Source organism: Vanellus vanellus (assembly GCF_965231255.1).
Source record: "Vanellus vanellus genome assembly, chromosome: 3".
NCBI classification, from domain to species: Eukaryota; Metazoa; Chordata; class Aves; order Charadriiformes; family Charadriidae; genus Vanellus; species Vanellus vanellus.
Window position 1 is genome coordinate 113,768,399 of NC_138907.1, and position 15,169 is coordinate 113,783,567.

The 15,169-nt window shown below is 38.6% G+C and overlaps 1 protein-coding gene across 6 annotated transcripts in view; it reads left to right on the forward strand.

Moving 5' to 3' along the window:
• The window catches only part of LPIN1 (lipin 1), a 91,433-nt gene extending 78,214 nt beyond the window's left edge, over positions 1-13,219 (forward strand). For all 6 annotated transcript variants that reach the window (XM_082481855.1, XM_082481853.1, XM_082481852.1 and 3 more), the window contains 4 exons: positions 2,694-2,846; positions 4,685-4,799; positions 8,692-8,795; positions 9,620-13,219. In XM_082481855.1, coding sequence (XP_082337981.1) covers positions 2,694-2,846; positions 4,685-4,799; positions 8,692-8,795; positions 9,620-9,779 — 532 coding nt within the window. In that variant the 3' untranslated portion in view covers positions 9,780-13,219. The remainder of the gene's footprint in view (positions 1-2,693; positions 2,847-4,684; positions 4,800-8,691; positions 8,796-9,619) is intronic.
• Positions 13,220-15,169: the final 1,950 nt, after the last annotated feature.

The following is a 15,169-nucleotide window of genomic DNA, read 5'->3' on the forward strand; positions in this document are numbered from 1 at the left end:
AATGAGTTGTGCAGTTGCAACGAGTGGAACTCTCGAGTTCCAACGAGTGGAACAAATGGAGAGTTGCAGCAGCATTAATTCATAAGATGTCAATACCCTTTCCTTTCTCTCCTTGTTCAGGAGATTGTGAAATGCATAAGGACTGTTTACCCCAGGGTGGTCGCTGTAGGTTGAATTCCCAAACTTGACTCACCTGAGTCATGCGTGGATGATATCTAAAACACATGTAAGGAATCCATTTGGGGGAGTTCCCTCACTTTCCAGTGAATAGAAAGGGAGTTTAGTGAAACAGCTTAGACTTGAGCTGCCTAAACATTAGGCTTCTAGTCAAGCAAAATAATTCTTACCCTTAAAACACATCATGATGGTCCACTTCTACTCAAGATAAGACCAGTTTGGATACTCGCTGTTAATATTCTTGGTGTTTGTTTTATTTGTGGTATAAATATTGATGAGCTTCAAAGGCATTAATGATGATCTTTACTACTGATGATTATACAATTTATTTTGTTATTTCTGTATATAAATATTTGCTTTTAATTCCATTATTAAATTGCAAAGTTGAGAAGGATCTGTCTTAAAATATTTTTGTGTCATTGGTTAATTTTGAGAGTAGGTGGTAAGGAAATATTGCTTAAAGTGCAATTTAAAGTCACTGAAGAGCCTGAGGAACTGCATTTTATCTGGCAACACTAGCGTGAGCTGTGATATTATAGCTCAGTAGTTGATCTGCACTTGTGCCTGTTGGTCCACAGTAATAAATACCTTCTGTGCTACTGTGGGTAGAAGGACCAGGATTCATCATGTTTACCTGTAGCTTGTACTCTCTGTGTAATCCATGGACAAAGACGGTCACCTTCAAAAAGTAGCTCAATATACCTGAGATCTAATGATCTTCTGAAAAAACTATTTTTTTCCATCAGCTGTTGAAATATTGGGCTTTAGGTCAGTTAATGTCATTAACAGGGAGAGTACCCTGGTATGACCTAGAACAATATATTCCAAAACACTTGTGATATTCCCTCTGATGAATATGAGAAAAACAATAGGACTGTACCAACTCGCACGAGGTGATGTGTGGGAATGCTTTTAGGTGAGCAAGGAAGGCTAGGGCAAGAGTAGGGGTGTGCTGTTGGTTCCCTGGATACATGTTGCAATGTAGTCAAGCCATTGCGTACACTGAAGGCTCAAAGACTGGGAGTGTGGCGAGTTTTATGATTAGCAATTGAGAGAATAAAGGAAATGAGGAGAAGTAATTGATGTCTGAATGGAATCAGATGAAATATCTGATATATTCTGATGTTATGCATTCAGATTTTACTTTTTACCAAGAGGATTACTGATTGCTGTCTGTTCAGGTTGATATGTCTGCTTTGCAGAGAAAATAAAATTGGTTTTCTTTTATTACAGTAAATTAATCTGTTCTTATGTATTCAAATTACCGTAAATGTATGAAGAGCCTGTTGTACACGTCACAACTGCCCTCTTAGTTAATCTGATTTTTTTCTGTATACTAGGGTTATGCTGAGGTTCACTTATTGCTTTTTGTTTTACACCGATGATGAATTATAAATTATGGGTGATAGAATCTAAGTTATGCTAGAGACACTTGTCTGTGCTTTTATTCTGTATAGCTGTAATGATCACAGAAAAGACAAGTGTCGTGGTTTGGGCCTGACTGGCCACTGAAAGGAATGACAGATGTTCTCCCTCACCTCTCTTTCTTCAAGGAGAGGAAGGAGAGAGAGAAAGAGACAGCCTGGGAATTCACATGCTGAGCAGTATTGAGTTCTGTGTATAACCTCTGCCTTACGTTTGGTGAAAATGTTAGTTTTTTTAATTGCTGTTGTTATTTCTATGCCTGTCAGCATTGTCAATTGTTAGGGCTTTAGTGATCATAAACATAAGAGAAAAAAATAGATTTGAGTCATGTTGTTTTTCAAATTACTGAGTTAATTATTTAAAGGCTAGATATTACAGCTGAACACCATATAAATGTTCAATAGTTAGATTTAATGACTATGCATGCACTGAATACAGTTTTTCTTTGTTTTATGAACAATAATTTCTTTATTGGCCTTACGAAGTAAATTGCCATTAAGTTGAACTAACATCATTGGACTCCGTTCTATCATGAACAGAACCAAGGGTAAACTGTGACTTTTTCAAAAACTTTTATTTCAGTGTCAAGTCAAAGATTATTTCTCATACTGTGTTTTGAAGTTCAAATTTTTAATGCTGCACATAGACTAGCCTTTTTTTTTTTTTTTTTTTTTGAGGAGGGTCAGGAGGCAGGAGTACAACACTGTTAACACAGCAAAGGCTAATACGCCATTGTCTGCTTTATGCAAAGTGTTTTCCCCTTAGTAGATGTCATTTCAGTTAATTCTAAGGAGTATGGTTCCACTGTGCAGGGGCAGATAAAAAAACCATAAGAAGTCATAAGCCATGAGGCAACCAGAGATAAATGAGCCCTCTTTAGCTGTAAATCACTAGCTGCAGTGGAGCTAGATGGATTTTGATTATCCAAGGGTCTGGCACAAATATTTTTATTCCTTTTAAATAAGTCTAGGTTAAACATAAGTCCATTTAACAGTCATGGTTTGATTCATGTAAAAATAAACACAAAATTATTAATGTCAAAATATCTGCTTTATTTTTACAGTAACTTCTTCTTTTATTTCTGTTCACAGAAATGGATATAAATTTTTGTATTGCTCAGCACGTGCTATTGGAATGGCAGACATGACCAGAGGATACCTGCACTGGGTCAATGAACGAGGAACTGTGCTGCCTCAAGGGCCACTCTTGCTGAGTCCAAGCAGCTTATTCTCAGCTCTTCACAGGTACTGCAATGTCACTTTTATACAGAAAGAGACTTGGAGGTTGGTGGAGGCTGAATTCTCAGCTTTTTTATAGGGGTGCTTGAAATCTTTCATAATGTTTTCTTTCTTACGTATAGTGCAGAATTTGATCTTTAACAAAATTTCTTCTTAATTAAAATTCAATAGGTAGTCACGTTGCTTAATTTATCTCTTAGACATGCTTCAATATACATCTGTGCACTGTTTACCAACAGGTACTGCCTGTTGACTTTGTGTTTAACATGGTGTGTTAATATTTATTTATGGGGAAAATGTGAACATTTTAATGACAATCACTCTTGTCTTAACTTGTAAGCTGTTCCAATTGGCATAATTATTTTTGTGGAAGAATATTACTTGGTGGGGTTTGAAGAAATTTGTGTGAAAATGAAATTAACTTTTTACACCCATTAATGCACTGTGGTATTCTGTGTGGACAATGTTCTTTCTAGGTGTTGAACTGTACTCAGTGAATAATAATAGCACAGACTTTGAATAGCATACCTTCTTCCTAATTCAGTGAAGCTTGTCAAGTGATTACTGAAAATATTTTAAGCTGTTAAAAGCTGCTGTGACAGGATATATTTCATTAGAATTTTTAATGGAAGGTTGTTCAGATGCTCTTCTGATTGAGTGACATGCTACAAGGCTGTCTTACCAGTCGTGTTCTAAATATAAGAGACCGTGGAAGTATTACAGTGCACTTCTTAGACTGATTAAATAATAAATGCAGTGAAGGGGTAGTTACTGTTACCTTATGCTACTCAGATCTAGAAATACATTTAAAGTGATACTCTTTTTTGGTATCTTGTTTGAACTAAAGAATGCCCATCTTTCGGTATACGCTATCGTAACTGCTGTGATGTGTGGGCAATAAATGACTTCGTTGTTATCCATAGGTTTAATTATTGTGGTTTTGAGGGCTCTGAGATCAAGTGTATGCGAGACTGAGGAAAGATGGTTTTATTCCTCTTTTGCACATTCTCAAACTTTGATTTATACATGGAGCTGCTGTTCCAAACGGCTGTATTACTCTTCTGAAGGTTCTGTACTATTCACATCTTCCTTGACATATGTGTTGGTGCTAGGATGTGGGATTCTGAGCTTCTTAAGCGCTTTTGTGTCATGCTGGCATCTTCCTATGTTATGGGAACTCCAGACTCTGCCGCCTGTTCAGTCTCCGTGCCAATAGAAGCTGCTGTGAAAGGGCTTTTGCCCAGAGATAACTCCTCTGTTCATTAATGAATTCTATATTCTATAAGGAACAACTGAAGAGAAATAGAAGGTTCCTTTATTCCTTAACTTTTGCTAATTAGCAGTGATGGAGGACCCTGACTGTAGAAGTATCTTAACAGGCTCGGGTGCTTCTAGCACATATGGTAATTGCAATCCCTTTAAAAATAATGGGGGGGGGGGGGGGGGGGGGGAAACCAACCCAAAGCTATACACAGTGAACACTAATATAATCTATGAATCATTCTCAGGAATAAGTGTACTTGATGACAATTTATGTTTCATGAGGCTTTATTTAACAGCTACTTACCGTAATCAACCATCCTTGCGCAGCAGCCATCTTTACAACATAGGTTTCAATAGAAGTTCCCTTGTTTCAGAGGATTTATTTACTGTGCCCATTATGTAAGCTTGGGAATGCTATTTTGTCTTTCTGAGCACTGTGATTTCCAAATCAAGATTTATTGGAGAAGGGTGGAGGGTCTGTAGGAGTATCCAGCTAGGTGAAAATGTTGAATGAAGAAAATAAAATGGTTTGTGCTGTATTTCATGTGTACTTATTCAGTCTCCCTTTTTTATCATTTCAGGGAGGTGATAGAAAAGAAGCCAGAAAAATTTAAAGTCCAATGTTTGACAGACATCAAAAATTTATTTTATCCTAACACAGAACCCTTTTATGCTGCTTTTGGAAACAGGCCTGCTGTAAGTAATAGCTGAATTTATTTCTGTTGCAGAGAACAAAAAGGTTACTGTCATTTCATGGTTCTGTTGCATAAGAACCTAGAAGCTTTAAACAGGAATTAAGACTATTTTATTAGGCCCTACACAAAGGAAAATAAAAAGGTTCTTCCTCAAAGACCTTGCAATATAGGATGCAAACAGAGATGGAAAAGCAGCAAAGTCACTACATTACATCTGCATAACACGGCTGTTAAGCTTGTGTGAAAACACTGACCCCATCTTAATCCACACTGGTACAGTGTCAGTGAGATACCTGCAGATAGACAGAAAATCTCTCAGATGAATATTGGTGGAACTTACACTTCAAACGCTAAGTACAGTCAAAAGAACTTGGATGTCGCACTGAAATCAAAAGGTTCTACTTGCATGGAAAGTGAAATGTTGTTTCACCTGGAGAAGGGATGACAGATCTCCTGTCACCCGTTTGAAGGCTGTGTAATTTGGCTATAGGCTTTTCTTACTCCTGTCCTAGCCCAAAAAATACTCATGCATCCAGAAAAGGAAATGGTCTCAGAGGCTAGGGCAGAGGCAGGGACCCTGCCATGTGATTATCCCTTCGTTTAAATTGTTATCATGATCCAAGAGATTGTTTTGACACAGGCAGCTAGCAGTCTTCCAGGCAATTTCTGGATATGATTGCTATGTTAGCTTGGGGCATGGACTCTTCCCAGTGGGCTTTTGATATAGCCATATTGGGTGTGTGTATATGTGGGGCTGGGGGGTGTTGGTTTTTGTTGTGGGGTTTTTGGTGGTTGTGTTTTTTTTGTTTGTTTGTTTTTTGCGAGGAAGGGTGTGGAGACTTTAATAATACTGACACAATGTTAAGAGACTTCCAAGTCTGACAATGGGCACTCACACAGAATCACAGAATGGTAGGGGTTGGAAGGAACCTTAGGAGATCATCTAGTCCAACCCCCCTGCTAAAACAGTATCACCTAGAGCAGGTTGGACAGGAATGCATCCAGGCAGGTTTTGAATGTCTCCAGAGAAGGAGACTCCCCACAACCTCTCTGAGTAGTGTGTTCTGGTGCTCTGTCGCACTCAAAGTAAAGTTTTTCCTCATGTTGAGGTGGAATTTCCTGTGTTCCAGTTTGTGCCTGTTGCCCCTTGTCCTGTCATTGGGCACTACTGAAGAGTCTGGCCCCATCCTCTTGACATCCACCCTTTAGATATTTATAAGTATTGATGAGCTCTCCTCTCAGTCTTCCCTTCTCCAGGCTAAACAGACCCAGGTTTCTCAGCCTTTCCTCACAACAGAGGTGCTCCATCCCCTTGATTGTCTTCGTAGCCCTCCGCTGGACTCTCTCCAGTAGTTCTGTGTCTTTCTTGAACTGTGGAGCCCAGAACTGGACACAGTACTTGATGTGGCCTCACCATGGCAGAGTAGAGGGGGAGGATGACCCGCTCACTGGATCGCTGTTTAGTTTGCTAGTGTAGATATCATTATAGGTGCCTGAGGAAGGACAAGGCTTTGTTTCACTCAAAATCTTTGAAAGCATCCTGCTCTTTATCTCTCTCTCTCTCTCCCTCTCTAAATATATACATAAAATATATATATAAACCTAATTCATTAGACATTTACAGTTTCACTGGGCACCTAAGTTTAGATGCTAACTAAATTAGGCAGATGGGCCCCTTATTTGTGCCCAGGAGCCCCACAGAGCATTTGGTACTTTCTGCAGCTCTGTATTGTCAGGTAATATTTCCTGTAGAAACTGATGTGTGGTATAATAACACGTAAGAAGAAACCTGGGAACACCAGTGTGGTGTTTATGGCTGAGGACTGTTGGTTTGCAGCTTGGGTGTCTCAACCTTGTTTTGGAAGCTAAACCCGCTTAATTGTATGCCTGTGTCCTGGCCATGCAATTCCATCTGAAGAGGATGGTCCTTGACCCTTCATGTTTCCTAGCATGATTAGCCAGAGAACACTTCAGTTAGTTACCTCTTTCTCTAGCTGGTGGAGAGAAATGGGACATCTCTCAAGAGAGAGTAAGTAATTCAGGTGCTAGGTGACCATCTTTCTCCACTGACTCCACAAGAGCTAAAGGCTTCTCACTGAAGCATCCAAGGACCATGCATTCCAGCCCTAGCTGCTCAGAGCTGTAACAGCCAAGACAGGTTCACTAGCAGAAACATTGACAGCTTGGCGAAATTATCAGTATAAATGTGCTATTGCCAGTGTGAATATGAACATTCAGCGACTGGGCAGTTTAGTTGCCTCAGTGTTGGACAGGGATGCCTGGCAAGATATTTTGGCACTGAAATCATGGATGTTGTAGCTGCATGTGAGAGGATTCAGCATGCCTTTCTGGTGGGACTTGGTTTCTACGCATCTCATTTTTGTTAAGGTTGCTGACATTTAAGAGCAGCATCTTTTTCAGCTTCATCTTTTAGCAAACTACATTTTAAAAAGCATTATGTCAGAGAGGACAGGAGGTCCTCACTGTCCACTTGTTATATTAAGTTGTTATATCATACACAGCTTAATTTTCATTATCAAGGTACCTTTAGACATGTGGTTCTGAAATAACATTTTAAACACTTTTGTGGTTTTGTATTATGAATGATGTCTACCTCTAGTTCCATTTTTTTGAACTTCAGAGATATGAAATAAAATCTTTATTTTCATGCATACTTCAATATAATTTCAAGTAAAGCCGTAAAATAATGTTTCTAGAGGAATTACTGGTAACTCACTCCTCTGATTACTGTTGGAGTGCAGTCTTCAGGTGTAAGAAATGCTACTGGCTTTGTGAAGATCAGGATCATTGCTTTCTCAATTTTCTGTGCTGCTTGTGTTTTTTTTTTTTGTTGTTTTTTTTTTTTTTTTTCCCCAGAACAAACTCAGTGAAATTTCAGTACTCATGGATGTTACAGGTGGGCATGGACTGCCAGGATACTGAATTCTTGAAGACTGCTGTTCACTTTTGTTCAGTTATTAATTTTTTTTTTGGAACAGTCTTTACAACATAGAGATAAAAATAATCTTTATATCTTCATTAACATTCCAGTCTTTCACGACCTCCGCTTTTAAAACCATGATTTATAATAGTAAAATGGAAACTCGTTTTTGCTCTGATCTTCTGGGAGTTATTTTCATCTTTGCTTTTGTCAAACTTTTCTTCAGAAGAGATCAAAACTTATTCATTGCTTTCCTTAAGAATTTGAATTTCTTAGAAGACATTCTTAATTTTTACTTCTAATTGTACTTCCCAGAGTTGCATCTGCATTACCTGCTGGGACTCACTGCTGCTATTTTGGCATATATGTTTTGTTTTCCCTTCTTTCCCCTTGCTGTGACATGGAGTCAATATGCGTATGGCACAAATCCGAACTCGGGAGCTAAGAGATGTTTCCAGGGGTTTTGATGTAGACACAGTTGTCATGACTTCCTTTTTCGACCTTGTCCTTATAACCTAATCACTATTTTATGTGTCAGTTGTTTTAACCTCTGTACACTGTTGCAAGATAACCGGTACACCACACTCAGGAAATGAAATATTCTCTGAAAGAAAAATGAAAGTGCAAATGCTCTTACACCAAATATAATTAGTTTTTTTATTGAATTTCATTTTTGTGTCAAGGGAAGCTTCTGAAGAAATGAACGTGATTTTGATCAGTAGTTTAAACTGAAGTGGCAAACTCCTTATCTGGCTGCAAATTGTCTGTTTCACAAGCATTTTGTTAGACTGACTTCATTTGTAACATAATGGGTAATTTCAGAAACACAATAACTAGGTAAATTTAGTATCAATACTGTGCAAATATGATCTTCTAAACTTTACTGTGCAAAGGCAGAATTGTGATTTTTTTTTTTTTTTTTTTTTTTTTTTTTCTCCCCTCTTCTGTTTAGGATGTTTATTCCTACAAACAGGTGGGAGTTTCTTTAAACAGGATATTTACAGTTAACCCCAAAGGAGAACTTATACAAGAGCATGCAAAGACAAACATCTCATCGTAAGTAATTTCTTATCACTAACACCTTATATACTAAATTCATTTGCTGTTCTAATTTATAACTCAAGTCGCCCAAAGATGCATTTGATTTTACTAAAGAAAGATTCCTTAGAATATTTCAAACAAAACATAAAAAATTTAGAATACAATACAGACTCTCCACCTCAGTGAAACTGATGAGATAGTTTAGTATTTAATTTAATATATTCCATCTACTTTAGTCGTGTAAAGAAATTGTCAGTGTAAGATTTAGTCTGCATAAAAATGAGACGAGCTAATTTCCTGAAGCCATCTGCCTTTTCATGGTTGTTTCAAAATGTCCTTTTCCTGGAGCTCCTATCTAGAAGAGCCAGAAAACAAAATTTGAAGATAGGGCTGAGGGCTTCCAGTAAGATGCTTAGGCACTGTAGTACCTAACACTGAATGAAAATACCCTTTAGTAATGTTAAGGGTGCCCTTAATTGAAGGGGAGCCATATGTGTATAAAATAAGGATAATTGATTGAGCAGAGCTGCTCGAGCCAAGCTGGACAGAAATGGAGAAACAAAATATGAGGCTTGAACATTTTAGCAGATGATCTGGGTGGAAAATGGCATCTATTTCTTACTAGCTAAGTTTTGTTGCTTAGAATGAATGGATTTCTTACCTGAACTGTGAATCTTTTCTGCAAGCTCGGCACCAAAATCAAGTTTAGTTTTATTCATTTGAGGAGGGTCACTTGTTCACGTAAGAGTAGCTATGCCTTAGGGGTTGGGGACTTACAAGAATTCAAAGTAAGAAGATCTGAAATGGTTCACCATTCTTTTTATTTGTTTATTTTCCAGCTATGTCAGACTATGTGAAGTGGTAGATCACATTTTCCCTTTGCTGAAAAGAAGCCATTCTTCAGATTTCCCTTGTTCTGATACCTACAGTCAGTTCACCTACTGGAGAGAACCTCTACCACCTTTTGAAACTCAGGATGTACATCCAGCCTCATCTTGACTGCATCTCCAAACTGTTGGCCTCAGCTCAAAGGATGAGTTAGCTTGTATCGAAAGGGTGCCACTTGGCTTTTGCTGTTGACAGTTCAGCTGGAATCTGTGATGTTGTGAGCATTGTATTCTTTTGCTGTGAGCAAATTTAGAAATGCTTTTTCATACTTAGTCACGTTTCCAGATGACAAGAAGGAGTCTTAATAGCAAAAGGAGTTGCATTTCTAGCTCTTCACCCAGCTCCTCAGATTGTGCCGTGCAGTTTCATCATTTAAGGTCAAATAAAAATGAAGTGGTATTACAGTTGCAGTTAAACATGCCATAAGGTCGTAAAGTGGTTCTGTATCTTATCTTCATCACTGAAGTAATTTTTCATCTCATCAGAACCCCCTGCAAGTAAGGGAGCTGAAGGTGCTCACCATTCCTGACGTCGTCTGGTGACACTGACAGGGCTTGCAATCCATATGTCAAAATTCCTTTCTCTGAAGGAGCAAATGATTCTGCTCTTTCCCCTTGCTTGACCAACAACTGTTTGTTTAAGAGTCAATTACTGGTCTAGATCCTCAGCTGTTGTAAATTGATGTAGCTATCAAAGCCAATTGAGTTTTGTTGATTTATTCCAGCCTGTTGTTTTGACATGGTAACACTTTTTTGAGGAAATAACTGATATGTAATCTAAACAGAAAGCAAATGAAGTAAACTGGTCAGATTCTGGCAGTCTTTCTCAGCCTGAGAAGTACCATGCTTCAAGAATAGCTATTTGGATTAGGGTAAGTGTGTAAGTGGAAGATACAGGCTACTGTGCGTAGTGCCCATCTTACTGAAGTCAGTGATTTTCAGTAAAGACATCTTACCCACAGAATCTGCTGAGTTTCAAGACCTGTACTGAGCCAAGAACAGTGAGGATTTTGTCAGAATGGAATAGTTTTATTTGAAAAATTATTTTGGCTAAAATGTGAACTTTGATGCTGGTGAATGACGCATCTCAGGTTTCTACTGTATAGATTTTTTGTTTGTTTGTTTTTGTATCATAAAGAACGGATAGTTTTAGTGCAATTTACTCTCCTCTAAGATAATGAAGTCTCCTCTTTCATTTTTTTTTTTCCTTATTTGTCCAGACACAAGCTGTAGATACTTTTTTTTTTTTTTTTTTCCTACCTGCTTTTGACAGCCTTAAGACTTAACTGTGCGTGCTAAAAGCAATACTGCAGATCAGTTGGTAATGTTTTCCAAATGGTCTGCCTTTACAAAATGCGGTTCTTTACTTAAAATGTAGACATCAAGTGACTATATGCCAAATGATTCTCAAATGTGCTTGTAGCTAGGAAAGAAACTTTTTTTTTTTTTTCCTTTTAAAATATATTTAAAAGTTTAATTGTTCTCTGAAACACTGAAAATGGCATCATGGGATTCCATGTATATTGTATTTCAGTATGACTAAACCAGTGGTTCACAAGCTGTGGTCTTTGCCAGCTTGTGATCTGTAAGGCTATGGTACGTGTTTCACAGCTGCTTTGTAGTGTTTTCAGTTGAGTTTAATAATAGGAAGGCAGAGTGGTCCAGGAGAAATTTTAAGATGTGATTGTGGTAAGTTAGCACCCAAAAGTTTGGGAACAGCTGCTCGGTATCACATTTGTTCTGTTTCAATAAATTCTGATTTTTCACGTCAAGAGTGATAGCAACTAAGTAGGATGGTAATTCTACAGTAGGGTTTTTTAACTTTGAGTGCTGCAGACTTTATCTGGGATATCAGGGGGCCAATTTATGATTTCTCTGTGCCTTCAATAATAAAGAATATATAAGTGCAATCCTTTTATACGGCTGCAGTGTGCAGTGGTGAGCCCTCCCTTTCTTCCTTTTCATGTGAACGTTGCTGCTTCGGGCAAGGTGCGTGCCTACTTTGGAGATACAAGGATTAGACAAACAGAGGAAGAAATGCACGTTTAACAACCCGGGCTGATTATTCTCTCTTGCAAGTTTAAAGCAAATGCAAATATCTTTTAACTTAAAGATGGAAGAAATGTGGTATGGATTTTCTGAAAGACAATCAGTGGGGATTGCAGGTTGCCAAACTGAGATGGTTGCATCTCTAAATATAGCCACACTTTCCTTTAAGTATCTATTAATGCTTGTCATTAATGATTGAATAAATGGATGGATATACTAACTGCATCCTATTTTAATTCAGTTTTTGTAAAGGCCTGTTTCAAGCCATTTATTATGCAAAATAAAACCAAACCAACCCTTCAGTAAGAGGCTGTCAGTTTTGTGGTTTTTATCCTTAACAGTAGTTAAGATGTATTTTCCTGGAGGTACCACACACAGTAGCTTCCACCAGAAAAGACGGGCCCTGAAAGTTCTCCACAATTAAAGCCCATGCTGTATTTATTTATAACTTAATAAATAGCTAATCTAGGGTTGTTTGTTGCCATTAGTATTTCAAACCAAATGATAGCATGAGTGAGCGGTCGCTTTAATTCCGTCAGATTTGTAGGTGTGGTGCAGCACTGGTACAGGTAACCCTGAGGCGCTGCGGAATCTCCATCCTGGATTTTCAAAGACTGGGTTAAACAGAGTTATGGCTGACTTGATGTAGTGTTGGCAATCATCTGCTTCAAGCATGAAATTGGACTGGATGACCTCCAGGGGTCCCTTCTGACCAACATTTCTGTGATTCTGTTGAAGTTAAATGCCTGACTTCTGACATACTGAATACCCCGTTGGATCTGAAAGTTGAAATATAGCTGAACAGTGAAACGAATGGGTGTTTCTCTAACTAATGTTTAACAAATTTGCTCACAGAAAAGCCACTTATGAAAATCAAAGTTTTGACCTGCTAGAAATGTCACCATACCTTGCCAGAGACTATAAGACATTTTGATTTTGTAGCTGAGCAATTTTATGCATAATATTTAAACTGTGTTGTTAATTCATGTAGAAGAAAAAGGGATAGTTTAACAAATTCCTGCTCTTTCTGTGAAAGAAAAGAAATTCAGCCTTGCTTGTGGTATAATGCTGGTTTATGTTACAGAAAGAATATTTGGCTAACACAAATATGCAGACATGTTAAATCACAGTATATTCTATTTATACAATACTCATAAACTAGAATATGCCGCAGTGAGGAGTGACTAATGTTTATTTTCTTGAAGCTGATGACCATACCGCTCCAGCTGTGTCATGTGAGGGAAAGAATACTGTACTTGTTGCATTAGTTACACTGAAGATAAAATGCTACTGCTGTAATTTGGGGAGGGAGGAGAAAGAGAGTATTGGGTATTTTTTTATTTGTAGATATGGATTATTATTTCAAAGCCTGTTTATGTACAGTATTTACTCTGTATATGTATGTGCTACTGCAATGACGAAAATCATCTTAATGCCTCATTTTGACCTGCTGAATGCAACAAGGGTAGAAATATATATTGTAATAAAGGCAACTATAACTTTTTTCTGACTTTTCTGTATACCTTGATAATGGCAGAGTGCTTTTGCAGAACTGCTGAAGCTCTGTAAAGCATGGCTTTTGTAGCTCCAGTTCAATTGCCCGTCTCTTATCAGGGCTATCTGGTGTAACTTCCAGCACTTGCAAAATTTTTGCTGTTCAGCTACAGCATTTGACACAGAGCCTTTTCAAATGGAAAGAGTTTAATGAGGGAAGCGGGGCCAGGATCTGGGCTCTGGCTGTTTTGGGGTATGGGAACAGCAAACTGGACCGGTTAGGAATCTTGACCCACCCCAGAGTTTTTTTTTAATCTTCCTTTCCTCCAGTTCCTAATATGACCTAAGGAAAAACCAGCCATCTGTTTTGAATGGGAGCACTGTCATTCATGGCAGTGACACCAGATAGCCTTTTTTTTTCTCTCTTTTTTTTTTTTTTTTTTTTTTTTTTTTTTTCCCCCTCCTCCTCTTCTTTGACATTGGCCCTTCTGCTTTGCAAGAAACAAAATACCCTTTCCTCCTCTCTGTGAGAACACAGTGCTGCCTTTTGCTCCCTCTGCCGGGTTTGCTGAGCAAACTAACTGCAGCCGTAGTGATAGTGCTGGGCTTGTGTTAGTTGGTATGAAAACAAAGATGTTTGGGGTTGATAAGGCTCTGCGGCAGCTCAAGTTCTGTGTTAAAAATACAAGAGCAGCCGTATTTGGGCAGCCCGCAGTCAGTGCTGCTTCAATCTCTATTTTCTGTATGTCTCCGGCTTGTATAAACATTTACACTGGAGCTCTGGAGACAGGCTTGGAAATGAAGGTGCCTTTTTAATTAAAAGTCAGAGAAATGGTACTTTTGCATCAGCAAACCAAACTTTATAAGGACATATTCATTGCTCCTGGAATATCCCGTTAACGCTATGAGTAGAAAAGTCTGAGGGAGCAATCCTCCTAAGGAGCAAAGACCACAAAGTTGGGGTTGTTTTTGATGCCACGGGGAAGCTAGGGAATATTCCCAGAATACTACATTGATTTTTTTTTTTTTCCTTATAAATAAATAGTCTTAATTCAATATGCTTTGCAGATGCCATCAAGTACCTCAAGACAGTTCATTGCAAGAGGCAGAAGACTGTTGGTGCTAAGACCTAGTGCCTAAAAATATAACTAATAAAACTCTCAACTCTTCTGTGAATGCATAAATAGGTGAAGCCCGGAGGTTGTTCTTGGTGTGAGGGTTTTTTTTTTTTTTTTTTTGAGGAGGGGATGGGGAGTGTTGTTTGGTTTTTTTTTTTTCCCTTTCATAAAAGTTCAGCGAAGTACAGTGGTGAAGGGAGTATACTCACAGTGCCACAACCTCAGGTAGTCGTAGCTCTTTTGCTTGCAGTAAAATCCAGCCCCCGATTTGGCGCTGTAGCGTGTCGGAGCTATGCAAGGAAAGCGCTGGTTGTAAATGAGAGGTGAGAGACTGGCTCTAAAGAAAACCCAGCAGTGGAGCAGAAGAGTTACAGCTGCCACATACTTTGGGGAAGAGAACCTCATCAAGAGCTTTCCAGCCATCGGGATGTGAGGGAGAACAATAAAAGCGAAATGAGAAATGAGTTTTCTTCTAGGAGGAACTAGAGAAAAGGAACAAAACCAGAGCAAGTGGCCAAAAAGCAGCTTCTTGTTTCCATCGCTGTGCTGACCCTAGGTGGTACCAGGTCAGGCGCTGAGCTCTGCCTTTTGCCTCCTGCCAGTCTTGCCTGAAATCCCGCGCGTCTGCATCACACAGAGAGGCCAGAGGGCCATTTTGGCTTCGTTTGCCAAACAAGAGAATAACTGACCAAAAGGAAATCTATGCTTAATCATCCAAGGCGTACTGCTAACAGCAAAACAAAGCTGCAATTACAGCTAAATTTTAAGCTTAGGTAAGGACTAGGGCTTCCTTATCTTTTCATAAACGTGGGAAACAAAGCTTTCACCCGCAGTATATACA